This window comes from Syngnathus leptorhynchus, chromosome 2 (genome assembly GCF_054491065.1).
Source record: "Syngnathus leptorhynchus isolate UIUO chromosome 2, UIUO_Slep, whole genome shotgun sequence".
NCBI lineage: Eukaryota > Metazoa > Chordata > Actinopteri > Syngnathiformes > Syngnathidae > Syngnathus > Syngnathus leptorhynchus.
The window spans coordinates 13716811-13743349 of NC_141196.1; the positions used below are offsets into that span (position 1 = coordinate 13716811).

The 26539-nt window shown below is 41.0% G+C and overlaps 5 protein-coding genes across 11 annotated transcripts; 1 reads left to right on the forward strand and 4 right to left on the reverse strand.

Annotated features, from left to right (window-relative positions):
* Window positions 1-158: 158 nt before the first annotated feature.
* rnf20 (ring finger protein 20, E3 ubiquitin protein ligase) lies at window positions 159-7804 on the reverse strand. 2 transcript variants are annotated; one of them, XM_085934597.1, is made up of 22 exons: window positions 7668-7804; window positions 7150-7336; window positions 6959-7027; window positions 6413-6511; window positions 6161-6308; window positions 5377-5562; window positions 5136-5251; window positions 4913-5059; window positions 4747-4821; window positions 4540-4659; window positions 4251-4430; window positions 4046-4181; window positions 3803-3924; window positions 3546-3705; window positions 3035-3332; window positions 2809-2926; window positions 2542-2691; window positions 2258-2470; window positions 2003-2128; window positions 1631-1771; window positions 900-1004; window positions 159-679 (listed from the first exon to the last, which is right to left on the reverse strand). In XM_085934597.1, exons 2-22 carry the CDS (start codon window positions 7324-7326, stop codon window positions 503-505), a joined length of 3063 nt encoding a protein of 1020 aa, XP_085790723.1. In that variant the 5' UTR covers window positions 7327-7336; window positions 7668-7804; the 3' UTR covers window positions 159-502. The 2 variants fall into 2 exon arrangements, with proteins under 2 accessions (XP_085790723.1, XP_085790734.1); XM_085934608.1 differs by having other exon boundaries at window positions 7710-7797.
* Window positions 7805-9351: 1547 nt separating this feature from the next.
* aldob (aldolase b, fructose-bisphosphate) lies at window positions 9352-13025 on the forward strand. The gene is made up of 9 exons (XM_085934620.1): window positions 9352-9502; window positions 10562-10674; window positions 10763-10974; window positions 11420-11474; window positions 11559-11719; window positions 11946-12029; window positions 12110-12284; window positions 12412-12611; window positions 12751-13025. Exons 2-9 carry the CDS (start codon window positions 10563-10565, stop codon window positions 12844-12846), a joined length of 1095 nt encoding a protein of 364 aa, XP_085790746.1. The 5' UTR covers window positions 9352-9502; window position 10562; the 3' UTR covers window positions 12847-13025.
* A 6-nt stretch (window positions 13026-13031) lies between these two features.
* Window positions 13032-15800, reverse strand: LOC147060873 (uncharacterized). Of its 2 annotated transcripts, none has more exons than XM_085934652.1 (7): window positions 15760-15800; window positions 15454-15593; window positions 15263-15373; window positions 15032-15088; window positions 14649-14795; window positions 14450-14563; window positions 13032-14142 (listed from the first exon to the last, which is right to left on the reverse strand). In XM_085934652.1, the coding sequence occupies exons 2-7, from the start codon at window positions 15589-15591 to the stop codon at window positions 14086-14088; spliced, it is 624 nt and encodes a 207-aa protein (XP_085790778.1). In that variant the 5' UTR covers window positions 15592-15593; window positions 15760-15800; the 3' UTR covers window positions 13032-14085. The 2 variants fall into 2 exon arrangements, with proteins under 2 accessions (XP_085790778.1, XP_085790787.1); XM_085934661.1 differs by having other exon boundaries at window positions 15454-15642; window positions 15760-15786.
* Window positions 15801-16132: 332 nt separating this feature from the next.
* tmco6 (transmembrane and coiled-coil domains 6) lies at window positions 16133-20374 on the reverse strand. 5 transcript variants are annotated; one of them, XR_015064153.1, is made up of 13 exons: window positions 20187-20374; window positions 19572-19678; window positions 19380-19492; window positions 19126-19309; window positions 18945-19049; window positions 18775-18866; window positions 18335-18451; window positions 18116-18230; window positions 17770-17950; window positions 17312-17403; window positions 16810-17193; window positions 16636-16726; window positions 16133-16402 (listed from the first exon to the last, which is right to left on the reverse strand). XR_015064153.1 is itself a non-coding variant. In XM_085905071.1 (13 exons), the coding sequence occupies exons 1-13, from the start codon at window positions 20275-20277 to the stop codon at window positions 16703-16705; spliced, it is 1524 nt and encodes a 507-aa protein (XP_085761197.1). In that variant the 5' UTR covers window positions 20278-20374; the 3' UTR covers window positions 16133-16702. The 5 variants fall into 5 exon arrangements, 4 of the variants coding, with proteins under 4 accessions (XP_085761197.1, XP_085761196.1, XP_085761201.1 ...); XM_085905071.1 differs by having other exon boundaries at window positions 16133-16726; window positions 16810-16944; window positions 17026-17193; XM_085905070.1 differs by having other exon boundaries at window positions 16133-16726.
* A 951-nt stretch (window positions 20375-21325) lies between these two features.
* LOC147060875 (uncharacterized) lies at window positions 21326-25230 on the reverse strand. Its single transcript, XM_085906188.1, has 7 exons — window positions 24963-25230; window positions 24161-24225; window positions 24021-24076; window positions 23691-23737; window positions 23450-23621; window positions 22023-23177; window positions 21326-21926 (listed from the first exon to the last, which is right to left on the reverse strand). Exons 1-7 carry the CDS (start codon window positions 25068-25070, stop codon window positions 21874-21876), a joined length of 1656 nt encoding a protein of 551 aa, XP_085762314.1. The 5' UTR covers window positions 25071-25230; the 3' UTR covers window positions 21326-21873.
* Between the last annotated feature and the right edge of the window lie 1309 nt (window positions 25231-26539).

Consider the following 26539-nt stretch of genomic DNA (forward strand, 5'->3'; position numbering starts at 1 on the left):
GACACATTTCTAAAATTGGTAAATGTTTCCACACACATTTGAAAAGTAACTAAATTTATTCCAAGATGCTTTTGTGAAAAATAATTGATAGGTAATTAAAATAATTGTAATCTTAACCACAACAGTGGTTAGAACAGTTTCCTTAAAAGGCAGAGAGAAAGGCTCATATTTCAATTTAATAAGCAGCGGCAACACTTAGTCACTTGAGAAAATTTCAGTACAGAACAGTTTCAGCAGTTTTCAAATAAAAAAGGAACAATGTACACGCACAAATATTACAATTATTAACTTCAACGTGAGGAATGGGCGGAATGTTGCTCATCTTTGTGTTTGTGTGCGCACCATTTTCATAAACAAACTCAGTCAATAAAAATGGAATGAAACAACGCTCAACATTAAAGCCTTCAGTCCGATTTGTGGCTGCTCGCATACTTTGAGAGCCTGACCACGAAAGATGAGAAGAGAGGCCATGGCCCGCCTTGCTCCTAGTGGCCTCGCAGGCCTAGCCAATGTAAATGCGATGGAAGTCGTTGGCTCCGAAGGCGGCGTTGCATTTGGGGCATTTCCTCTGGCGTGTATCGTACCGTGTCTTGACGCACTCGAAGCAGAAGACGTGGAAGCACTTTGTCAGGACGGCGTCTTTCACCCGCGAATTGCAACAGGGACACGTGAGCCGAGCCTAGGGGGAGCGTGAGACAGAGAAATAGAGGGGGATGGGAGTCTCCTTAAATGAATGGATTTAAGGAGTGGATAGGAATATCTAGGACAGCAAGCGATATAACTAACTCTTGTGTACTGAGTGAGAGGAGTAGAATGAACTAGAAAATACCCTGCCCCCCAAAAAATCTACCAAATAAATTTACTTGGACAAAAAAAAAAAAATCATGACACCAACTCACCTTATACTCACTAATTTCTTCATTTAAGATTTCGTCTCCATTGCTAATTTTCTCGGCCGGTTTCTTGGCTTTCTCAATTTTTCTCCTCAGTTTGGAGATGTCCTCCTGAAACAACAATCACAACGTAAAGGCAAGCATTACTTGCTGCTTGTTTAGCTGACTCCAGGATCAAGATTGATTTTGTCCAAATCTGAGGACAAGAGGCGTTGTGCTGGTGTGATGCAATCAAACAGTCAGGGGATTAGATAGAAGCAAGCAAGGCTGATCCATCGTAAACAGTGGATCGCCTATATGTGCTGGTACAATTCGACTTTACCCCTTGTAAGTAACTGGATGCTTTCACACACGATGAGCCGCATCATAGGCGTGAAGGTAGAGTCGGGATGTATTTGCTTGTCTCTTTCACACAGTACCTACTGTAGCAGCTTTTTTTTTTCTTCGTGTGGCACTTAAGATGATTCGATGCGCGGTGACATCGGTGTCAACTGATTTCAAACAGGCTGTGGCCAACAGCTAATCTTGTCACTATGCTAACAGCTGGCAGCTTTCTGCCAGATATGTCACGATCTGGACTATTCCCAGGTTTTTTTTTTGTTCAAACCCTCCCATCATGTCCTTACGCAAGACCATCCATCAAGGAAAGTGGCAGCTTAGAGGGGAGGGTTGTGCTTATTGCCTTTGAGAGCGTGACGCTAGCGAACAGAGGCCTCGTGTGTGTATGTGTGCGCCACCTGTGCTCGCCGGGAGTTAAAAGACTCCTTCTCTCTGGAGATGCTATTTTCCACGACCTCCTCTCGCACCACCACGAGTCTCTGCTGGACCTGCTCCAGTTGAATTCGAACCTCCTCTGACAACAAGGTTGACTCTTGGGCCTGGAGGAGGATGACAGTTTCACCTATTGAACTTTCAAGGACTTATTTGAACGTCTTAATTCTTAAGCAATGGCTTGTGCGTGAAGGAAGAGTGCACAATAAAGGCAACGCTAATATTATTCACATTCGTTCACTGTTCTATTTTTAAAAGTTGAAACAATTCGAAAGATTGTTGTAATGAATGCGCGACTTCTACTCCAACACAATGGCTCAGAAGGAGGTGCTTACTACCTTGCGTTTGTTCATGTCCAGCGCTTGTGTCCTTAGTGTCAATTCTCTCTCTGCAGTGCTAATGGTGCCCTGCAGGAGGCGCTCCTTCTCTTCAAGCTTCCTCACCACCTGTAGCTGTGCATCCACCTAACAATTGTACCCCCCCAAAAAAAAAACAGTTTCAAGACATAACCTTGAGCAGCGAGCAAACAAAATCTCCTACGTGTCAGCATAAATTTGGGCATGTTTTCTTCCAAGGCCACAGTGGAAATTCACCTGTGTTTTTAAAGTGAGCAATTGATCCGACAGCTCCTCCTTCTCCTCTTTCAGTAGCTTGTGGATCTGGTTGGACTTGATGCGCTCGCTCATCAGCTTGAAGTTGGCGTCATCCTTTTCCCGGAGCTGCTGCATCAGGCGAATGTTCTGTTCTTGCATGTCCTCGAAGGCTTGTCCCGTCACATCCATCTCGCTCAGTAACGCATCCTCCTCCTGCAGAAGGAGCAGTGAGGGTGTTAACAGTCTATTCAAAAGAATCATCGTCGTGACAGACATGCTCGCACCTGTTTTGCCGTTGACAGTTTTTTGTTGAGGATGTCAATTTGCTCCTCGACAGAGCGAATCTTTCTTAGGGCCTCTTCATCAGCCATTTTTTTACCCTCCCTCCTCTCCCGCTCCTCCAGCTCCCTCAGTCTCTGACGAAGTTCCTCTGACTGGAATCAGTGACAAAGTTCCACATAAGCCCTCCGCACCATTGCCTGAACAATCAACCATAAATTGCGTGCTCCATCACGACAACGGTGTGACCGTGTTGCGCAAGGGTTGACCACCTCTGACTTGGCCTTCTTCTCCGCTGCCATGAGTTGGACTTTGTCTCTCTGCTCCTTTGGTGCAGATCGATACATGTCTAGGAGTAGCTTCATCTCCCTCTGGGACTCCTGAGCTTTCCTGGACAGTCGACGTAAAAAATTATATTACCACAACTATGAAATATAAAACACATGACTTCATTTTGTTTGGGGGGGGTGGGAAATGAAATCCCAGACAAGGTCTCACTTTAGCTCTACTCTGACAATCTTAAACTGCTCCATCTCTTTCCTCTTGGGCCCTCCAGCTGAAGAAAGTCGTTCTCCAGAAGATTCCTCGGCTTGGTTGCCACTTCCCAGTTTCTCCCTCTCTTCCTTTATCCCACTGCGAGTTGGCCTCTCTCTTTCCTTTTCTCTCTCACGTTCTTTCTCCTCTTTCTTTATGAGGTCTTTGTCTTTCTTTTCCTCTTTCTCTCTCTTCTCCTCCTTCTCCTCCTCCTTGACTGTTAACTCAGGTTCAACTCCTGGCTCCGTTTTCACCGAGATGCCTAGTGAAGCAGAAAAATCACACAATTGACATTGTGAACGCAACAAAGTCGTACCGTTGGTAAATTGAGCAAAATGTTACTGAAAAGCGAGTCATGCAAACTACCTTCATGACTTATGTTATGTGGGACATTTTGTGGGTGTGTCAATAAGTTGAAGGTCTCGACTCAGCTGCGTTTGACCTGAGAGATTCTACTTGGCTCATTGACACTTACCAGCACTGTTTGGCGTAGAAGAGTCATTGTCAGGAAGTTCTGACTTGACCACGGCCTCCCCGGAGACACTCGCTGTCGTAGGGGACGTCGTCTCCTCCTTCAAGTCGATCTCCGTGCTCGACTGAGTTTGCAAGATGCTGCTCCCCTTTGAAATGCGAATCTTCAAAGACAACATCAAATACGTGATTTCAGCATTTATCTGTTTCACAAGTCATTCCATTTTTAGGAAATAGTTCTTTTTTTTTTTTGCATCAAACCTGGTTGAGTTCAGCTTGCGTCTCTCTCAGTCTCAGCTTGTATTTCACAACCTCGCCCTTCATTTGCTGGTTATGAGTTTGCAGGGTGCTGATCAGATGCCGCATCTCTCTGTTGATCGGGCCTGTAGCGAGCGGTGAGAAACAAGTAAAGGGCACTTGACATCCCTGCCGGCCTCAGTGAACACCGACAAACACAAGCAGTTTGGGGTTCCGTGTCGTGTTCTGTAAGTTTCCACTCCTCACCGGCTTGCTCGTTGGCAGCGAGAGTTTGTTCAAATTCAATACGTAGCATCTCGTACTCCTTCCTGACTTGAGCGAGGGTATCTTCCAGCTGAAAGACTTCGGTGCGAACCTTTCTTTGCAAAGTTACCTCATCATTCTGAAAAAAACATAAAGGTGCCGGTGAGGCAGCGCTCACTTTGGATGGATACGCACACAACGAGCTTACCTCCATGTGCTCCAGCTGTCGAAGGCGTGCCGTCCTAGTCGTGTTGAGTCGGCCACGCGTCTCGTCTAACTGAGCCTTGAGGATCAGTGACTCGTTGTACAGCACAGAAAATTGTGACTGCAGACAGCGATACTCAGAGGTATCCTTCACCATGCCCTCTGCTCGACTCAGCAGCTCAGCCTGAGTGGGAAGAGGACTCGTTCAGAGAGCAAATTCTCAAAATTGGTGGGAAAAAGCTTTCTATTTGTAAAAATGTCCACCAAATAATGTAACGCCACATGAAACACACCTTCATGTTGTTATTCTCCTGCAGCACATTCTGCAGATCCTGCTGGAGCTTCTGGAGCTCAATGAGACGATTATCTGCCAGCTCCTGGTTTTCTTCCAGCTCACTGTTCATTTCCTCAAACTGCAGGAGAGCGACATCACCAAACAGGAAAAAAGGTGAAGCATTTACTGTACTAAAATATATGTTCTTCACTTGTAAAATTCCTACCTTTCTCTTGTTGATGGTGATGGTTCCACATACACTACTGGCCTCCCCACACACTTTATAACCTTTGCTGTTCACCTAGGGTGAGGTTTTTGTTTTAAAAAAAAAAACAAACAAACAGACATGCATACATACAGCACGTATTTGCCTAAAACAAAATACATCATACCCGCTCTAGTATCTCACTCATGTGTGCATTTAGCCGATTTTCACGTCGACGGATCTTCTCCATATCCCACTGAAGCTCTTCACTCAAAACCTGCAGCTCGCTGACACGCTGGTCTGCTTTGTTTGCTGCACGACCAAGAGATCGGAACTTGACAGAAGAAGAAGAGAGGGCATTAGGGCTGTGCAATATCGTTACTACACAGCATGCGTCCTATAATTCGTACCTCACTGGTCATTTGATTGTATTTTTGCTTGAGGTCCTCAGACAGTTGTTGAAGACGTTCATTTTGACCGGTCAGCAGGGTGTTTAATTTGGAAGCTACGTGGCATAAACTCCCCGCTGAGAAATAACAGCCATTGACAATGATTGCGAGAAAAGCACATTTGAGCAAGCCACTAAAACATGAGGCCCCTATTCTACTCCGCTTCATTATTCATTAGTGACTGTTGATTTCTTTTACTGACCAATTCCAGAATCCATGTCTGCTTTCAGTTGGTCTACTGTGCTCTTCAGACACTTGTAGACCTCCACAACACGAGTAGCCTGCATATGGCTGGACTGCACCCTCTCCTGAAGCTCGGCTTCCATTTCCTCACTGGTGCTGCTAGCGAGGGTGGCCAAGAAGGAGTTGGATGTCTCGCCCTGGTGACCTGTGTAACAAGGGTGGAGCACATTCACCAAAATTCTCCAGCTATTCTGTCCTTACTGTAGACAATATATAATATGTTATGAAAAGGGTTGCAATATTCTATTAGAATTCATGGTTAGGACATGAGCATTGTTGTGTTAGGTTCAAGGTGGGAGTTTGGTTAGGTTTGGGTTTGTCTTAGGGTCAAGGTAGGTTGGAGTTCGAGTTTGGGTCATGGCTGTAATTGGGTTAGGACAGCATTCTGATTGGGTTATATTTGGGGTTGACTGGGTTAGAATTGAGGTTTGGTAGGTTTTGGGTTAGGGTTATATTTTATAATGGATAAGTTAAGAACACTACACTTGGGTGGAAGTAGCTGACAAATAAAATGCAAAAGTATTTTTATTTTTATTTATGGGAATTATTTCCAATAAACCTGAAATTTACAAAACAAAAGGTAGGCTCTAATAAAAAAAAGGAACTTATTACATGCCTACTACAGTGTGACATCGGCAGCTTAACTTGCCTAAGACGTTTGTCTCCAGAGAATTTTAGTTGAACACACCATGTTGTGTAAAATCACCTTCACTGCATTTATTCTACATTTTCTTTGTCATTACCTCTGTCCTTGGACCTCTCCTGATTGGAATCTCCATCTGGTTCAGGGGTTTCCGGCTTCAGGTTCCTTCCTTCTCCCGTTGGCGACTTCTCTGGTTCGCTTGGCGATTGGTCATATAGTCTGATGAATAGCTTAATATTTTCATCAAACTGAAAGCAAAGAATGATAAGACATTGAAATTCAGTTGACATATTTTAAGGTACTGTGCTGGATCTTGTTTCTTGTTGCTGAGCATAAAACCCCAAGTGTTCACCTGATTCCAGTATCTATTGAGGATAAGCAGGCTTGCATCATCCGTGGCCTGGCGGGTCTCTAGTCTCTCGATTCGCTCTCTCAGTTCATCTTCAATGCCCTGCAGATCAGCAAGCCAATCATCAAAGTCTCCAGTTAAAAAACACATGCCATGTTTGGAATCATCTACAGAATTCTGCACGCTCCCTACAAAATGATTTTCACCGAGAGGAAATATAGTTTTGGAACACTGCTTGGGGCCATTAACTATTTCATCAAATCACCAAATTCCAATGTGTCGTATGTATGTCAGTTACTTCACTTGGCTGGCGCAATAAACATTGATGCACCAAGGGAGAAATTTATTTTCTAAAGAGCATCAGTCTTTACATTTCAAAATGCATTGTAGGATTCATTGAGGGCAACGAGGATAAACCTATAGTCATTAGTACACATCCAAACAGCACCACAAAATGGTGAGCTTGCTATATAGTATACTACTTAGTAGTGGAAAGGGAGTGTTTCAGAACTCAACAGAGTCTGGATTGTTTAAAAAAGCTGAATGTACCTGTCTTTGATCCAAAGATTCTCCCAGTTTCCGGTTCTTAGCCTGGAGAGCTTTGATATCTTGTTCTTCCTGAAAAAACAAGTGGTGGAACATTACCAATGAACGAGTGAACGGACGAACACACACGGACACACACAAATATATTGTCCTTTAAATTAAGTATAACGATGAAAGAGAGTAAACAAGCTGACCGAGTTAGAAACCCCTCCCAGTTTGATGACCGTCTCCACCGCTGTGCTCCCACTAGCAGCTGCAGCACTTAGACCGGGACCTCCATCCTCTCCATCCCGCTCTCTCCGCTTTTCCGGATGCACACCGGAGGTTGAGGAGGGGCCGCTGGGATCTGCAGGACGCTTCTGCCCCGACATCCTGAGACACCTGTAACAAGACACGTAGTGGTAATAGTGAGATACTTTCTTCTGCTCTGTGTATGGCATTTCAACTGCTAGTTAGGAACAAAGGTGGCTGTGGGCGTCGTTGTGTAAAACTGTACAAAACATAAGGAAACACAGTAGACGGAACATCCCTAAAAAGTTATCTCTGTATCTAAAAGCCGCATTAGCATCAAGCTGTTCTAGCGCTAATGTTAGCCAGATGCTAATGGGAGCGCGAAGGTGCCGACTGAAGAGTAACGATCTATTTCAAACACAAAATTTACAGCTTCATGTGCTTGTGTTCAACCCGACTTGAGTCTGAGGAAAAGTCTTACCACTTTTTGACGCAGGATTTTAATAAAAATGTGAAATCTCACGAGCAAATGTTGATGCTGCGGCTTCTCTACTCCCGGAAACGGAAGCTGCAGCGAACTGTCATTATTCATCTGCTCGTGTAGTGCGCCATCTAGTGCCACGGGGGGTCAATTCAACATGCCTTGACACATTTGAAAGGGCACTTCTCATTGTTTCTTACTCAAGTCACCGGAATAAAAATAACACTGGATTGCCGTGTATTTACAAAAAAACCTAACGGCACACGACTATTTAAAAATCTTGCATCAAGTGTAATAATTATGTGTGGTATGGTGGCAGTCAGAAGCGATTCTGGGGTCTGTTGGGGCCCCAAACAGAAATGAACTCACACACTGAAACTTTATATATATAACTTTAATTATTAATTGTTATTAATTAAAGACATACAATGAATATTAAATGCAATAGTCGTATGCGATATTAAAATATATTTATAGTTTCACATTTTTGTAAAATCACCTCAAATTTAATCGGATGACTTTTTCTTTAACCAGATATTTATGGAGGCAAAATTCCATCAGGTTAAAGATACAATCTTTTTTTTTTTTCTTTGTCTGTTGAGTACAACAATGAACTGCCCTTTTGCCTTTCTCTCCCCCAGCTTATATAAAAGAGACTCATTATAAACCTTTGAACATTGAGCAATACTGAAGAGTATAGTGCACCCAGTGCAGAGTCCACGTTGTGTAAAAACTGGAAGTCAACACCTTGTGCAGGACGTGTTTAGTGGGCAGCGACGCATGGCAGCTGCAAAGCTTTCATCTCAAAACAACTTTCACAACTACAATACAAACCTCAAAACTAAACAAGAAATTATGCATTGATGTCTTATATGCACTTTCTTTCTCACACAAAGATAATATTGCAACACCTAATCATTTCACAATGACAAACAAAAAAAAATAGAAGAAAATGATTAGAAATCAGCTTCACTGTGTCTGTGGGAATTTCTGTCCATTCATTTATTGTAACATTTTCAATGTTAGATCCGTTGTTGATAATTGGATGTGAAGTTCTTCTTCACAAAACTAATCCAAGCGTGCCTTTATTGCATCCATCGACTTTTCGGGTGAAACTTAAAGCAACATTTTCCAAATATAGAAAGATTCCTGGTCAGTTTTTGTTAGGACATCTTATATGATTAATACTGTATGTTATCGATCCTCCTAATTAGACACCGCACTAGAATTAAATGTGGAATGTAGGTAAGTGCTTCAGATTGTGTTCAGCCTCAGGCCATGAGGCTCACCTTTCGTAATTATGGTAATTGAATATGTGTAGTGACCTGAATTATGATATGGTGCATCATCACATATTGCCCATAAATGTGTTTTTTTTGTAATGCATAATGTAGACATGTTCATGTCATTTGTTTTTCTGCTGCCTCAAGTCAGTTCAGTTGTTTCAAAGATTTTTCTAAGCATAGCTGACATTTGCTGACCTGATCCACAATCACAATGAATCCCAAAACACAATGGTCAGAAACCTGTATTGCGACATTGCAGAAGATAATAATCAAGTGTTAACTTATTGCTTGCATGCTGAATGATTTTCTTGTTCCATTTGATTGTTTTAACTCCCTTGGACTGCCCCCCCAAGTCCACAAAGGAGCACTATTGATAGCCATAACTCCGCCCATGTCTATCCGCTTGGAGCCAATTGGGTTTCCGGGGTGCCGCACGCCCTGCCACATCACATCAGGAGCGCCTCCTCCTCCTCTTCTCACTTAAAAACACTTTTTCCTGCTCTTCTCTTGGTCTCCGCATTCAGTGTGACTCAACGCTTTACCAGTCAAGTAAGTTCTCCATTTTTTACTCATCATTATTTGTGGGATGGAAAGAGAGGAGCGGTGGTCGTTTTATGAAAGCCAATCGAATGAACCGTCAAAGAACGGTTTGGTTTCCAAAACTTGTCGGACGGGTTGTGTGCTTTTCTGCAGGCTGAGTCCTGTTGAGATTTCTTTGCTTTACCAACTGAACATTTGCGCGAGTACTGACGTGTCAGCATTTATTGCAGACATGTTCATCTCGTGATTGCGTACAAAGAAAACTTCTGCAAGTTCTAGCCTAGTCAGTGCAGCTAATATACATTTGATTTGAAATGGGTGCAAGTATTTCTAAATACAAGTCTTTCTACGTTTTTAAATGCACGTCCAGGTGTACTTTGAACTCGGGTTGCAAAAGTAGTACTGATTTCAAGTAAGATCTGTATGCAGGCTCTGAAATGTATTCAAGCACAAAAGTTACTGGGTATTATTTTTTTTTTAACTACCAGTCATACAATAACGATATGATAACTTTTAGGCTGGCACAAGACTAAGGAATTTTGTGACTATAACATCAGACTTATTTTGCTTGAATCAGCAATAATAAATTGCTTCTCTGACTTATTAAGGTTCCCCAGTTAACGCCCAGCGTGTCACTACTGGCCCTGTTTTTTCCACTTTATAAGATCTCAGTCAATCAAGATTTCAACCTAGATTGATTTAACCTTTCTTTTTTTTTAATCAAATTTACGTCAGTCATAACAAGGTTATTTTGACGAAGGAATAGAAAGTATGGATAACTGTTTTCAACGATAGGGAGTAAAAATAACAAAGCTTCAGAAAAAGATATATTCAAGTAAAGTACCTCAAAGCATTAGGATGATATCGAGGCATTTTATACTTAGTTACTTCCTACCCACTGGTTGCACATTAGGTAGGAGAAAACTGGAGGTTGAACCAAGCCAAACATTTACAGAGGTGACGTCAGAGAGCCAGTCAATGATCCAGAGAAGGAGAACGTCTTCCTCATACTTTCTGCAGAGTCTTTGGCTTGCTCACATCTTAAATAACCTGTTTGTCGTCCTCCAGGATGGCTCAGCAATTTCCAAGCCTCTCTCCGGAGCAGAAGAAGGAGCTCTCGGAAATCGCTCAGAGGATAGTTGCCCACGGAAAGGGAATCCTGGCGGCAGATGAGTCAACCGGTAAGTTCACTTGAGGGCAAGAGTGATATATATATATTTTCTTAAAGACAGTTGCCCACAAGTCTTTGATTTACTTCTCCCCTTTAAGGCACTATGGGAAAGCGTCTCCAGAAGATCAACGTGGAGAACAATGAGGAAAACCGTCGCTGCTTCCGTGACCTCCTCTTTACATCTCCTGACCCCGTCCCTCAAGCCATCGGAGGGGTGATCCTGTTCCACGAGACGCTCTACCAGAAGTCAGACAAAGGAAAGCCCTTCCCCCAAGTCATCAAAGAAAGGGGCATTGTTGTTGGCATCAAGGTGAGCGAGCGGGCAAAGAGCTCACAAATCTCTGTACATGTAAGGGTGCAAATGACTTAACTTAAACAGATCTTTAACTTGACCCTTTATTGACCAAACAACACATGATAAGTGCAATCTTAATTGGCAGAATACATTTTTTTGGGGGACTGCCAACTCTTTCTATCTTTAGTCACTAACAGGCACAACAAGATCTTAAGCACAATTGCTCTATAAGACAATGAAACTAATTGAACATAGTTAAGTCAGTCATGTCTGGCTTAAAGACATTGGCAATTGCCTGTACCGATTTGACCCTGTAGTCTATGTCCAAATTTTTAATAGGCCTATCATAGTAATTTACTTATCCATTATAATATACAAATATAAGGTCTTTGTGGTTGCGGAACACAGTTTACCCTCAATCAGATTGGCTCATTTTGAAAGTTAATGGCATCTCCTTCAGGTGGACAAAGGTACAGCTGTTCTGAATGGAACAGATGGAGAGACAACCACACAAGGTAAAAAAAAAATGATCCCAGTTGTTTCTTCATCACAAAACGTCTTCCGCAGTTGACGACGTTCATTTTGCCGTCGATCCACAGGTCTCGACGGCCTCTCGGAGCGTTGTGCTCAGTACAAGAAAGACGGCTGCGACTTTGCCAAGTGGAGGTGTGTGCTCAAGATCTCAGACAGCTGCCCCACATCTCTTGGCATTGCAGAGAATGCCAACGTACTGGCCAGATATGCCAGCATCTGCCAACAGGTTGGCACCAAACACACCATCGAAATGAATCTCAATTTGTAGAATGGCACACAGTAGAATTGGAACAATGTTAATGTGGATCAAGCAGCTTCAGATATTCTTGTGTCTGCCTAGTATGTTATTCTCAGGAAAAATAAGGAGGATATCCAGAATGTCTTGGACCAGTAGTGCATGTGATGTTTGTCTTCCTTTGAGAAGGTAATTAAAAAAAACAATATCTTATCAGAATGGCCTGGTGCCTATTGTGGAGCCAGAGATCCTTCCAGATGGAGACCATGACCTGCAAAGATGCCAGTATGTCACTGAAAAGGTGGGTAGGTTTTCCAATGAATAAATATTTCTCCCCAGAATAGACGATTGAATAAAAACGCATGTATCTCTTCTCTTCAGGTTCTGGCTGCTGTGTACAAGGCTCTGTCTGATCATCACGTATACCTGGAGGGAACACTGCTGAAACCCAACATGGTCACAGCTGGACACTCCTGTACCAAGAAGTTCACCCCTCAGGAGGTCGCCATGGCTACCGTGACAGCTCTTGGGCGCACCGTGCCAGCCGCTGTGCCGGGTGAGCGTTTTGCGGCAAGCATTTAATTGTTCTTCCTGTCGCTGGTATAGAAGGTTGAGCAATTGTTTGAAATTTGATCATCTACAACAGCATCATTTGGCAATGTCACCTTTCTGTGACTTTACAGGCATCTGTTTCCTGTCTGGTGGCCAGAGTGAGGAAGAGGCCTCGCTCAACCTGAACGCCATCAACCAGGTGTCGCTCAAACGTCCCTGGAAGCTCACCTTCTCATATGGTCGTGCGCTGCAGGCCTCCACTCTTGCAGCCTGGCAGGGTAAAGCTGCCAACAAAGCCGCTGCGCAGGAAGTTTTCTGCAAAAGGGCCATGGTAAGCCTCCGAGAATAAACATCATCCGCTCTTATCTCGTATTACTCAACTTTATTGTGACTGGTAAATGATTTGTCAGAAGCTGTTTGTTCCGTATTGTGGAGCAGGTAACATGGCTGATGATTAACTCTTTCTTCAGATCAATGGCCTGGCTGCTAAAGGGGAGTACAAGGCCACAGGGTCGTCCGATCAGGCCTCCATGCAATCTCTGCACACCACCAACTATGTCTATTAAATGCTCTGACCTCAAGTGTCAACACACTTGGACCAAATATGGATGACCTGAAACGCCTCTGATGGATGGATGGATGGATGGATGGATGGATGGATGGATGTTATCACAAAAGGGGATTGCCTTATAACGTTGAGCTACTGTTTGCTTTCCGAAAGGAATAAATTAAGGGACCAAAATGAGTCTGTTCATTTTTTTATTCCATTGATGAATCATCAGTTTAGTTGTAGTTTTTTTGCACTCATGAGGACAACAGATTTTATAATAGGGTTCCAGTTAAATAACATTAAAATCTACTGATTTGAGCTTAATCCAAAAATTCTGCCTGAACAAAGATGTGGTTCAAATTTGTATTTAACATTGTTCGATATTGTAGTTTTAAATTTTGATCTACAATACGTTTGAAAAAAAAATGCGGTTTTTTTCTATATATGCGTTTTATTTATATATATAATTTGCTTGGTGTATATAGTGGTGAAAGCTAAAGTGCAACTTTATCAATATATATTGCAAAACAACAAACAATGGAATCAAAGTGCTCCATGGTCACCATTGCAAAATGATATTTGAGAAAATCAAAATGGTGGTAAATAAAGCAGGATCACATTCACCATACAGATTAAGTGACTTGATAAATTTGAAAATCCAAAACTCTGTTGGTTAGGACATGTTTACACTATGTTGTGCCTGGGCCTGACTTAAACCACTTAACAGCACCACTAACTATCACGTTGCAATTAAACACACTGCTAGTGCTAGAGCTGTGCATTTAATATAAATTCAATTACAATTATTACACGCCTCGATTACAAAATTGTCAAAATACAAAATAATTGTGATTATTATATATTTTTCCATAATCAAACAGCCCTAATCAATGCAATACAAAAATACTGTATGGTATAATAGTTGGCAACTGTGCAAGCATACATTCGTCACACTTACTGAGCAGTTTAGGCTCAATATTTATCTATGGTGACAAAGGAATTAATAAAACACACACACACACCAGAGATGCTAATTATTAAATGTTTTATGTATGCATTTTTTTAACGGACAAACGTGGTAATACTGTCGTGTTGGTAGGCCAACTAGGTGACATTAAAATTGGATCCTTAAAGAAACACAATAATGTGATTTCTAATAACTAGTGGTTTTAAGTCACATTAGCTTGCACTAATATCGTTTTGGAACTTTGTATGTACGTGTGGATAACTGACACAAAAATGACCGAATCCATTCTCATTCTTCTTGGGCTGTTGTATCACTCCGTGGTGTTGAAATTTGCTGGAAAATGACCTGTTGAGAATAGAGCGGATGCTTTAAGTTACGAAAATTGATTTGTAAGATAACAAATCTTAAAATCTGTGAAACAAATCTGTGACCAAAGAAATCTTTCTTTCAAAGTTTCTAGTTGACATGCTTATCTATAATGGCTCCTAATTTGCACCATGAATGTTTCTCACCTTACCTTCTTTTCAATCACTATCTTATTTTTCTGTAAGAAACTTCTGGATATTTTTTTTCCTTTTTGAAAAAGTACATGGATCATTTGGGCTTTCTGCTTCAAATGTAATGAACTGTAATGTTAGCATTTGTTGGTTACCTGAGTGTTTGTGGATTTCAAAGCCAAGCGTGCAATGACCGACAAGAAGATGAGCAGCACTGATACGCAGAGAGAGCATGTGCACAAAATGCCTTCAATACCAAACAGTTGTATCTAAAGAAAGAAAAGAACAATTTGGTTTTAATCCCAGCAATGAGGAAAATCATGTGCTGGTCTGTTTGTGTCAAATGTCACTTACTATTCTGCTGTATTGCGACTCTTTCTCCTCTGCTGACACTGAACGGTATATGCTATACTGAAATTGGGAAATGTAGACGACTCTGAATCCCACTGAGAGAATAATTCCCAGGATTGCAACGATATACATGGCCAAACAAACTGTCACCTGAAAGACATGAAATTGTTGACTCCAGGCTCAAACTGTCACCACAATAAAAGCTCAATCACACTTTGACACTCTTAAATAATAAAGAGAATAGCAAAGATAATGAAATAATTATGACAATTAATTGCACGTTTTTCCATGAAAACATTAACAACAAATAGATAGCCATTCTCAATTAAAAAAAAAAATGCTGGTTGCTATTGTTTTCTAATTCCGGAATGACCCAATTAACCTACCATCCTTTTTGACGGACATGCTCCAGTGTAGATAGATAAGCTTCCACAGACGAGGAACTGCAGGAAATACAAAAACAAAATATTACCATGTGGATAACCTTATCATCTAACTCAAAGGCTCAGTTGGAGCAAAATGTTTTGTCATTGTAGTTTGGAGTGGTAGAAAGCTGCTCTTCATCAGATTCATTTGATTTGTGGGTCTTTTGGGGAGGATAATGAGATATTGTTTACCAGGGCTCCCTGCCAGAAAGGAATTAAAATGTTGGTGGAATTTTCCACAGTTTCACTGATCAAGATGAATCCCATGATGACTTCAGCACATCCACAGATGACGATGACAATCTAGTGAAAAACAAAAGCATCCTGTCTCACTGCATGCAAGAATGGAAAACAGAAAGGATGAATCTTACAACAGGCATTACCCCAAGACTTTGAGGCTCTCTTTGGACAAAGCGATGCAGAGGTTTGCTGGACATCAGCACCTTGGCTTCATGCCGCCGATTCTCCCCCTGACCACTTGTGAGCTCTGTGGCGTTGTTTGTTGGCACGCTGCAATCCATGGCTTGACAAGAGGAAAACAATGTTAGCCAATCCTGATGTGCATTCTGCCCCTAAAAAATGAGCAGCAACTCTTTTGAAGGGACTGACAACGGAACCTCTCATGTAAAATTGGATGCAAATAAAACAACAACAGTTGAACAATGTGAAAGACACATGCAGAAACCCACCTCGCTTTAGTTTTTAACAAGGAGAAGTTATGCTGTGGGTGGGGAGGGAAGTGAAAGAAATGTGACACTACCAAGAGGAGGAGCTAAGCACTGTGGATGTTGCAGTATGTGTAATTCACATGGAATGAGTGTCAAATGCTTTGTGGATGTTAGTTTGTTTTTGCTGCAAGTTAGTCAATGCATCAATGGCGATATCTAACCTGTTTTCAATGTTCAATATAAAAAAATAGCACCATTTCTTACGGATTGATTTTGTCAGAAGAGATGAGGTCAACTGAAATTGTTTTTTGTAGCGGTTGTACTCAGCAACAGATTTATTTTGAAGCAGCAAAATGGAGTTGAAAAACAAAGCTTGTTCACCACCATGAATGAATTTACTTTAATAAAAAAATGTTACAGGTACAGATGATATAATAACAAATGCATATTGACTGTTCGCTATCTCTTTTTTTTTTTTTAATTGAGCATTTTGTGGACTATAAATTACACCTTTAAAAAACAACATAGCTTAGCCAGGGTGGCAGAGTGGTGCACAGTTCAAAGATGCGGGGTTTTATTGCGGCTCCAGCCTTCCTGTGTGGAGTTTGCATGTTCTCCCTGTGCCTGCGTGGTTTTCTACAGGTTACCTCCTCATTCATTCACCCTGCAGTCAGATACATGTTGCAAAAAACATCTGAATTCTGCAGAATTTTTGTTCTTCATGATTTTTTTATTTGTGACTTTTAGTCCAAAAATATGTTGCATTATATTGATGATCATAATACAAAGAAGCAATCATATATCCATTCATCCATTCATTCATTATCAGAACTGCTTTATCCTCACAAGGTGCATTTAAAAATTATATGAGTGCATTTTATAAAACGTGATGCATACTTTTCCTTTCTTAAATGGGCCTTTGCTGTTTTTGTACTTAATGTTGCATTCCCAATCCGACTTGCCGTCAAGAAGAAGGGATGCAGCTCCCCTGCAATGCAACACAGCTGTACCTATAAATTCCTGGTTCGATGGATTTCATTTGATAAGTAATGTTGGCGAGTCAGTATTTACCATGCACTGTGCAGAGGAAGACAGTAGATGGCGCTCCAGGAGATATGCTGCCTTCCGCCTCACCTCACCTTCACTGCAATATTGAAAAGTTTCTAGAAGTGAAATGCCACCTTCCCTCTCAAAGTCCTCAACCACCTGAGGAAGAATATAAGTCAGTCCTGATAGGAGATGAAGACAGTTTGATGCAAGTGGGTCACAATTGAGTGTTTGACTTACTTGAGAACCACTAGTTAATAGCATGAAAAGGATGTCGAGACTCAGGGTCACAGCCTCTCGTTCTGCCATTTTAAGTGTGGCAGAGAGGGAAGCCACCAATCCGTGATCAGCTAACTGGAGGCAGAACTCCTTCTTCTTGTGGGCCACGTTTGCCAAAACTCTCAGGATCTGAATGCGAGATGACAAAGATGGAGCCCAACATCATTAATAAAAAAAAATATATATATATAAATAGTGCGATGTTATTTTTTTTTATTTAACTTTAACTAACTGTTTTTGTACAGACCATTGTGGTAATGCCTTGAGAGAATAGAAGTTGAATCAGAATCGGTGCCAAGTTGAGCGTCATCAGGTCCGAACAAAACAGACTGGATTGAGCTGAATCAAATTAAAGGAAACAAACAAACAAACAAAAAAAACAGATAGGAATTATACTTTGACACTGCTCTTGAGTAGCCAAGCATAGCAGGAACTCAATATGGCCATGATGACTCTGCATTACACAAGCGGCTTCCAATAGCAGGCTTGGAGAAACTGAAGAGAGTTGGCATATCAGGTGAATATATATATTGACTTGTTTACAGTTTTTGAACTGTCAACAAAGATAGCATTTAGCAGCCAATGTAATAACTACAGCACCGCTCACAGGATTGACTCAGTGATGTACTGCGGGTCTCGAGAGTTGTTTTACTTTTTGTTTCAATAAAATGTAGTGAAATATGTATATGTAGAATGACAAAGCACCTGTGAGATTATTGAGGACCCAGGCACTCTCTCTGGCCAAAGAGGGCCGAGTCTGGACGTAAGCCTGAAGGAGAGCACAGAGAGAACCCGCAAGCTCAACGTCACTCAAACAAGCCTCTGCCACATCTGGCGTGCAGTAGGACAGGAGGTTCCCTACGCACCTCAGCAAAGGACAGACGAGCTGTGGACAAAAGGGGAAAAAAAATTCAAATTAAACATGTACTATTAACTTTAGTACACTATGCCTGAAAATAAAAACAAAAGTGAGCTATTTGGTGTTGTCTTGAGAGATTTTTTTAAATGAAAATGTGCTCAAAATGGTTGGAATTATTCAAAATTAACGCACCAGTTCAACGCCCTCTTCTTTGTTTCCTTTAGCAACAGCGCCACCCAATGACACTAACAACGTACTGCACCGCAACAGAGCCCCGCAAGCCAACAGAGCATGGTTATCCTCCCCGCTTCGGAGAAGATCGCAACAGAACAGATCTTTACTAACACTTACAAAGTGAAATGTGATTATATAAATGTTGATTGACATACATAATAAACCGACAGCACTCACCTGGACGTGAGGTAGTGCAGACACCATGCACACTCAATAGCCGGGCCCAGAGAAAAATTCTGGTCGGGTGTCAGGACTGCTAAAAGGTGTGAAGGTAAACTAGAAGCTAGAACCAACCTGTAAAATGTAAGAAAACAACAATTTACTCAGTAAGTCTTATCATTACTACCGTCATCATCACAAACATGTCATATACAGATACAAATGATTATTTTCTTTAACCATCAATTTTTTTTTCTTTCTGCTAGTGTTTTTGAATTCTATTTAGTTGATCATTATAGGGAATATGAATAATATGAATATAATTTTCTTCTTTTTGTATCATATATACATACACATTCTGTTCCTAACGTATTTATTTTGGAGACCTTTCCTGTTTTCCGTTCACTAGTTTTCCCACTTGTAACACCATGCATGTACGTGGTAGTTGAGGTGCTTACGGGATTATTTTCTCAGATGCATCTTTGGTTTGAAGAAGCTGTGAAAGGGTGAAGCCGATAGCTTCCACCACTGACGTGTTATGCTTCTGGTTCTGGATACATGTATGATAATGTGTTATTGAGGGCAGGCACCCTTTCAATGTGTTTCATTTACAGAGTGAATGTTGTACCTCTATACAGTTGGCAAGTGCTGGTATAATTCCCTGAGCCAGAAGTTTCTCTCTGACAACATCACTGTCTGGACACAAGTTCCCAAGCGTGTAGAGACATAACTCCTGTGTGAATACACAAAAATAGGAAAAGGAATGCTTCTGTCTTGTGAAATTGGTTGTGGGGAGAAAGGTTACTCACGGTGAACTTGGTGCTTTGTCCAGACAGATAGGTGAGGAGGTAGGGCGTGGCAGGCAGACAGGCTGGGCCCACAATGGGGTGAGGTGAGTGAGACAGCTCGTGGAGACAGCGGACAGACTGCAGGCGACACTGAGTGTTGGGGCCAGTGAGGAGGCCCACCAGCATGTGCATGCTGTTCTCTTGCCTAGACAGAAAACACATGGCCAACATTTTCCAGTGATGGCTACATACAGAAAAAGGGAATGAAGGTTTACTTGATGAAGAGAAGCTGAGCTGAGAGGTCACGGAGAGATTTACTCAAGGTTTTAAGGTGAGCCTCCCTCTCAGGACCGCTGTGTTGAACTTTGTGGAACAGACTGATAACATGCTGCACAGAGGACACAAGTTTGTTTTTTCTTTCATTTTCATTTCACTTTCATTGATCTGAACATATAGCTGTCACTTACATTTTTATCTGAACAAGTTTGCATGATGTCTACTTGCTGGTCCTCATCTTCATTTACCAGGAGTCTCTTGCTTACCAATTGTCTGTCTCGGCGGGCCTGGCGGAGGGCTAAAGAACCAAATAAATAGATAAATGAATGAATAAATGGTAAACAAATAAACAAACCCCAAAGATACCGTGATTCTCAATCTTTATTGACCGAATCAGAAATGTATTACTTTGATTTTATGAATGACAGATTCATTGTTGGTTGCATTTTGACTTTTGTCTAATAAACGAGGTAAAACCCGCCACTGCCTCCAAGTACAGTGCGCTTCTTGATCACAGCAGAATACGTCCACAATGACATATTATAACATATTTGATGGTCTTTGTTCAAAATTGGGCATTAATTTATTTACTAAATGGTGTTATTATTCAAGAATTTTGATGACATGATACAAGGCTTATGCTGATCATGTCTAGACGCAGTTGCAAAACCAAACAATTAAACGAGAACAAAATCGGCAACGGAGTCTACTGACATTGATAGAAAAAATGGAGTTTAATAATAAGTATACACGATTTTTCATTATTTTGATTCGTTCAAATGGTGGCAAAGGAACAAGGTTCTTACTTTTTTCGTGCTCTTGCCTCTTGATTCGGAACTCCTCTAGGCTGTAGCCTGCTCGGCCAGCTTTATGGCCAACTCTACTTAACCTCCACATTATAGTGATTTTGAAAAAGCGTAAACTTCAACTAACAATGCAGGTTGCCATAGAATTAAGATTGGAGAGCAAAACAATATGCGACGAGAGTTCTTCTTCTTCTTCTGGGATATATTGGCGTCTGGCAGCTGTTTGGTACAACATCCCCACCTACTGGTAAAAGGGAGATGATGATCCTCGTTACCGCTGTTATCATTTGACAAAATGAATACAATGCAGTAAAAGCACTTAATGTCAACCCGTGTTGTGATATGTTTGTGCCACAACTCATGAAATAACACAATGAATTGTTGGATGGATTGATTTTTAAAAGACCATCATATTTTCATGACTATTCAAGATGTATTGTGCATGCATTGAGATTAGGGCTGCAACAGACAGTTCTTTAAATCATATTTTGTCAATGAACAGATTAATCAGATTTTATGGAATGTTTAAAATTCCACCTTTTCATTAAAACAGCACATTGCTTAAAATGCAGTAAGTGCACAAACATGATCAGTTGATTTGGTTCATAACAGGTTGCAAAATTGGCAAAAATGATCATGGTTTTCCAAAGTAAAAGCAAATGTTTTCTTTTGATTCAACACAGAGATAATCGGTTTGCTTCCGCGGAAGACAATATAAATCGGATATTTACTATTGAAAAGGTGAAATTTCTAGGATTTGGAGAATTTTTCATTTAAAAAATATATTTTAACAATAAATTGCTTACATATCAATTAATTGGCCAATCAATTAGTTGTTGACTATTTGTTGTTACATTAATTGGGATAGGGCAGTGTTTAGCAACTAGTCAAGAGCACTGGTGTCAAACACAAAGCCTGGGAAAGCAAATTATGTGCATCTACTTCATGTTTCTTGCTAAATTATGAAAAATTTCAAGCACTTTGTTACCAATTCCACATACAAAGTCAATAATTAGAAGTTTATCTTTACCTTTGATTTCCAAATGAGTTCATTTGTTGTGCATACTGCTTGTCAGAGCTGCTGTACATTTAAATTCTGTCAGGGATTTCGAACACAGCCAAACTCACATCACCCAGTTTTTAAAAATCAGTTTAATTTGATATAAAAGCACATTGTATAACATGTTGTAAAACAAAACAATACATATGTAGGTTATGCAGTGTTAATATACTTGTTAAAATAAAGTTTAACAATGTAAAAATAAAATGTTCTCATCGGTCTTCATGATTGCTTTATAGGATGGTCAAACATGTTTTTACTTTTTTAATAATGTCCCATGTCTTTAAATCATTCCATCTGACCCTTGACTTGAATTTGAAGAGCAACAGGACATCTCTTTCAAGAATTTGTAACAAACAAAAATGAGAGCTATAGCACACGTACTAGATGATCATATAAAAAATGGCTCAAATGATTAAAAAAATAAAAGAATATTGTTCCTTTCGCAATAAGAAAAGACTTATACTCCAGTTTGTCAGAAATGAAGCAAATAATTCTTTTTGCTGAAAATGGAACAAAGAAAATCAATAAAATATTTTCCCAATCCAATGACTTGACTCAAGACGAGATGGCTGGATGGAGCATTGATGGCATGATGATGTCCCCTAGTGCTTGTCAAAACTGTGTTCATGCACTGGTGGGCGTTCCTGGCAATTCAACTGAATCCACTTTGCTTTTCTCTGCAGAAAGAAAGCGTCAAAACATGAAATACCGAGCTTGCTTTCTTGTAAAGGCTTCTGCACAGCGCACTTAGCAATTGTAAGTTTATTACTTACTTTTCTTTTTTGTTGGTGGAGGACTTGGTGTCTCCAGAGTGAATAGAGGTACTGTGTCAACTGAGCCAAGTTTGATTTTCTTTTTCTTTTTAACGTCTGGATTTGGCTCGGCTCCGTCTTCAACTATGACGCTGGTGTTGTTATCTTCAACTATTTGCTCCTCATCAGTATTAGCTTTGTCTTTCTTTCTCTTCCCTTTTGTTTTGCTACTGACCGGCTGGGGAGTTCCCTCTACAGGATGACTAGCTCTCTTTTTGTCCTTTGCTTTCTTCCCTCCCACATCTGGATTGGGAGTGAACATGCAACTTGGAGTCTCCGGGATCCTACTTGCTTCCTTGTGGTCGTCTATCTTGTCTACGTTTTCCTGCTGAGACATTTCCTCGCCACCTTTCTCACCGTCAACAGTATTAACAGGCTCAGAGACACTCTCTTGATCGCAATCACTCTCTATTTCTGCTGTCTGTTCCGAAAGCTGGTCAGTTTTAGGCTTGGCCGGAGTTTGTTTGGCTCTCCCTTTTACAGGTTTGGGTGTAGTTGAGTCCAAAGCATTGGGGTTATCCATCTTGGCTACGTCGAGCGGTGCGGTCTCAATTCCCAAAGAAGTCTTTTTAGCGGGAGTTGACTTGGCCTTTTTCACTGTCACCGCTTTCCCCAAGATGTCACTCTGTATTTCTGGTGTTTGTTTCAAAAGCTGGTCAGTTTTAGGCTTGGCCGGAGTTTGTCTGGCTGTCCTTTTTACAGGTTTAGGTGTAGTTGAGTCCAAAGCATTGGGGTTATCCATCTTGGCTACGTCGAGCGGTGCGGTCTCAGTTCCCGAAGAAGTCTTTTTAGCGGGACTTGACTTAGCGTTTTTCACTGTCACCCCTTTCCCCAAGATGTCACTCTTTTTTTCTGCTGTCTGTTTCAAAAGCTGGTCAGTCTTAGGCTTGGCCTGAGTTTGTCTGGCTTTCCTTTTTACAGGTTTGGGTGTAGTTGAGTCCAAAGCATTGGGGTTATCCATCTTGGCTACGTTGAGCGGTGCGGTCTCAGTTCCCGAAGAAGTCTTTTTAGCGGGAGTTTTTGGCTTGGCCTGAGTTTGTCTGGCTTTCCTTTTTACAGGTTTGGGTGTCGGTGAGTTCAAAGCAACGAGGTTATTCATCTTGGCTACGTCGAGCTCTGTGGACATGGAAAGTATATCTTCAAAAAATAAAAGTCAACAGACTTTCATTCACCCCCCCCCCCCCCCCAAAATTCATTCTAATTCAGAGCATTCATTTCGACATAATTAAACTGTAAATAGTAACGGTGGATACAGAAAGTAAGTAATGACAAATTATGGATCCATCTCAATTTGATTTTAGAGGCATCTTGTAGTGGTGCAATTTCTCATTCAAATATTGTTTTGCATTAAGTTTTCCGGTAAGCACACTCATACATAGCGCGCATACCTGTCATTTGTATTTGCATATTTTTCCATTTGTCAACATCCAAACTGCTGTCAGAGTCAGAATCAGAATCACCAGCACCAGAAGCCACAGCATTTTGCTCCTTCATCATCTTTGCTGGTGTGACAGTTTCAGACAATTTCGCATCTTTTCCCTCCTTTCTTGGTGTAGCCAACTGTAAATACAAATCCGCATCACTCAAGTATGTCGGTTTGTCAAGGTGCTGGCCTTTTTCAAAACTCACCTTCGGTTTTTGTACTTTCTTTACAGGTGTGCCTTTCTTGGGGGCAGCTGGGTTTTCAGGAAACAAGGATAAACAATTTAATAATACAACAATACATAAAACAGCTACCATCTAAATCCTTATGTTTGTTTTTACCCTATGCTAAAAATAGATGGTACTGAGCAGTTTTTAACACAGAAATATTGAAGTATGATACTGGTATAACATGCAACGCTAATACTATATAGCAGGGCTCACTAAGTCCGGTCCTTGAGGGTGTGAGCATCATTGCAATAAAATACTTTTGACTTACGTTCCCATTTAGTGTAAATGTCACTTAATTGTTCGTACCTTTGATTTGGGTTGATCCTCTCTTTTTAGAATTGGAGTACTTGTTCTTTGAGTGCCTGAAAGTAATTGAAACACTTAACTTTCACAAAAGCATTTGCAAACAAAATGAAAATTGTGCTTGATTTTCACCATATACTTACTTTAACCAGAAATCGTAGATCTCTGCTAATGATGAAGATAAACTTGCAGCACCTACCACCAATTCCTGTAATAAAGTCGCAGATGCTTTTTGATTCCTATTTTTTGAAAATTCTTTCATACAAAGGAGCTTCTTTTTGCTCTCAAAGACATAGTGACCTCCATGAATATCAACAAAACTGTGCACATCAATATATAAAACAGGATGTCACTTTTCGGGACATTATCGAACCGCTTTTCCCCACAGGGGTCGCCGGCGTGCTAGAGCCTCTAGTCATCATGCAGTAAGGTGGGGGACAACTGAACTGGTTGCCAGCCAATGGCAAGGCACACAGGGACAAAACCATCCGCACTCTCTTGTATCTGTACTTTGAATATTTCTTTAGTTTGTACGTCCTCGTGAGGATAAGCGGACTTAACTGATTATACTTCCAACACTTTGTGTCGTTCTTCCCCGCCCTCCATTATTTAAAGACCCCAAAATCACATTGAAGACCTCCACCGAGGTCGAGTGAAAAGGCAACTAAAAGTAACCGATTTTAACAACATAAGCAGGAGAAAGTACAGTTGTCTCTTTTCAAAATGTAGGGAATAACAGTATGGCATTAGCTATAATGCATACTTATTGTATGGAACAATAAAGCCGTCTGAAGAATACTCAAGCCATGTGAAGACACCTTAAAAATTTAGTAACGATGTACTGCGAAAGTTAAAAACTCACCTGACTTCTGAACATTTCACACACAGAAAATAAACAAACGACTTTCTTTTGCCATGCATTTTTATTTGAGTGTTGGTATGTACCTGTGGGCTGTGACTCAGGAGCTCCTCCGCAGCCGAGAGGAAGCCATTGTCTTTCAAATGGCGAAAAATGAGCACGATCAACTCGTGCTGGAACGCGTTCACAGACATGTTCAATTCGCAACGGACAACGGTAAACACGTGAGTAAAAGAGCTTTTCCTGGCATAGTCATTCAACTTGGACAGCAACACAAGTTAGAAATCGCAGCTAACTCCAACCCTCACGTGTAGTCAAATTCAACTTTGAACCCAGGAAGCAGTTGCAGCTTCTTCTTTCCGCCTGACTCTGCATATCAAGTGCACTGTTGCCCTCTACTGGTCAGATATGTAACACACACGAGAAACCAAACCAATGCTTTGTTTGATGAATTTAGGGCAAGAATTACAGCTTCAAGTCAAAATATAAATATGAAATATGTGTCTCAAATGTGGAAATAATGTAATGAGTAATAATGATGTAATGAGTTGATATATCAATGGAAAGGGAAGATCATTCTCTTTTTATTTTACCAGAACCTCATTCCTGAAATATGGAATACGGTGACGGGCAGTACGGAGTCACACTGGTTAGCACTTCTACCTCACAGGGTTTGATTCTGGCTCCGACCTTCCTGTGCGGATTTTGCACGTTCTCCCTGTGCCTGTGTTTTTTTTTTTTCTGAGTAGTACAGTTTCCTCCCACATCCCAAAAACATGCATGATAGGCTGGCGAACTGTTCAGCGTGTACCTCAAAGACTGCTAGGATAGGCTCCAACACTTGTAAGGATAGAGCAGGGTCAGTAAATGGCAGGATGGATAGTTAGTTCACTGTGACTTATTTTGCACTGCCCGGTTACAAATTGTGCTGTGTTGTTTATCATCGTTCAAAATAATCTCTTGCTTGTATTTGATTAAAAAAACATACATGAGAAGTGGAATCATTCAAAGTAATCACTTATTCAATTCCAACTGCAATACTGAGGCTGGTTAGTATGGGTTCATAAAGGTTCTTTCCATTCTCGAAGGCCGAAACCATTAACAACAAAAATAACAATTAGAAGTCATACTGGGAGGTATTGGTGAAAACAATGTGAAACGAGGTTCCAACACACTTGTTTTAAGCGGACATTTTAAATAAAACCAAATCTTTCTGGAGTTGTTTTGACCTGAGCACATTAGCGATGAGAAGCCCCAGATTGTTAAACTCCCAATTTTCTGAATGTTTTGGTTGGGCAAAACAAACAATAGGAGAGCATATGACTGAGTGGTTTTACTGCTACAAACATTAAGCGGAGGAACGTTTCTGGACAACCTTAGCGGTCTGTGAAAAATTCCCTTGCGCACATAAAAAAAAAAATCAAGCATTACCCTTGAACGACACACAGGAAATGTGAGTGGTCACCCTTGTAAATAGCACTCTGTTCTCTTTTCAGGCAACATAAAGTATCTACTTTCCATTCCAAACATGGCACATTCACAAGCAAAGCCTATGTCTTGATGTGTGATTTCCAGACATATTTTATGTAACACATTTTTTTTCATATATATGTTGCCACGCTTGTGTCAAAATATTAGCAGCGCAGTTCCACAACCCTACAAA

Excerpts from the sequence above, each read along its gene's own strand:
- rnf20 (XM_085934597.1), bottom strand. The coding sequence starts at position 7,326 with ATGTCGGGGCAGAAGCGTCCTGCAGATCCCAGCGGCCCCTCCTCAACC. Across the intron at positions 7,028-7,149 it reads TGGGAGGGGTTTCTAACTCG|GAAGAACAAGATATCAAAGC; the intron begins GTCAGCTTGTTT and ends TTGTTTTTTCAG. Across the intron at positions 4,182-4,250 it reads GACAGCTGGAGCACATGGAG|AATGATGAGGTAACTTTGCA; the intron begins GTAAGCTCGTTG and ends TGTTTTTTTCAG.
- aldob (XM_085934620.1), top strand. The coding sequence starts at position 10,563 with ATGGCTCAGCAATTTCCAAGCCTCTCTCCGGAGCAGAAGAAGGAGCTC. Across the intron at positions 11,475-11,558 it reads TGGAGAGACAACCACACAAG|GTCTCGACGGCCTCTCGGAG; the intron begins GTAAAAAAAAAA and ends GTCGATCCACAG. Across the intron at positions 11,720-11,945 it reads ATGCCAGCATCTGCCAACAG|AATGGCCTGGTGCCTATTGT; the intron begins GTTGGCACCAAA and ends ATATCTTATCAG.
- LOC147060873 (XM_085934652.1), bottom strand. The coding sequence starts at position 15,591 with ATGGATTGCAGCGTGCCAACAAACAACGCCACAGAGCTCACAAGTGGT. Across the intron at positions 15,374-15,453 it reads GAGAGCCTCAAAGTCTTGGG|ATTGTCATCGTCATCTGTGG; the intron begins GTAATGCCTGTT and ends GTTTTTCACTAG. Across the intron at positions 14,796-15,031 it reads CATGTCCGTCAAAAAGGATG|GTGACAGTTTGTTTGGCCAT; the intron begins GTAGGTTAATTG and ends CATGTCTTTCAG.
- tmco6 (XM_085905070.1), bottom strand. The coding sequence starts at position 20,277 with ATGTGGAGGTTAAGTAGAGTTGGCCATAAAGCTGGCCGAGCAGGCTAC. Across the intron at positions 19,310-19,379 it reads GCTCAGCTTCTCTTCATCAA|GCAAGAGAACAGCATGCACA; the intron begins GTAAACCTTCAT and ends TTTTCTGTCTAG. Across the intron at positions 17,404-17,769 it reads GGTCCTCAATAATCTCACAG|CTCAATCCAGTCTGTTTTGT; the intron begins GTGCTTTGTCAT and ends AATTTGATTCAG.
- LOC147060875 (XM_085906188.1), bottom strand. The coding sequence starts at position 25,070 with ATGTCTGTGAACGCGTTCCAGCACGAGTTGATCGTGCTCATTTTTCGC. Across the intron at positions 24,226-24,962 it reads TCCTGAGTCACAGCCCACAG|GAATTGGTGGTAGGTGCTGC; the intron begins GTACATACCAAC and ends ACTTTATTACAG. Across the intron at positions 21,927-22,022 it reads TCCACCAACAAAAAAGAAAA|AGAAAAGCAAAGTGGATTCA; the intron begins GTAAGTAATAAA and ends TTCTTTCTGCAG.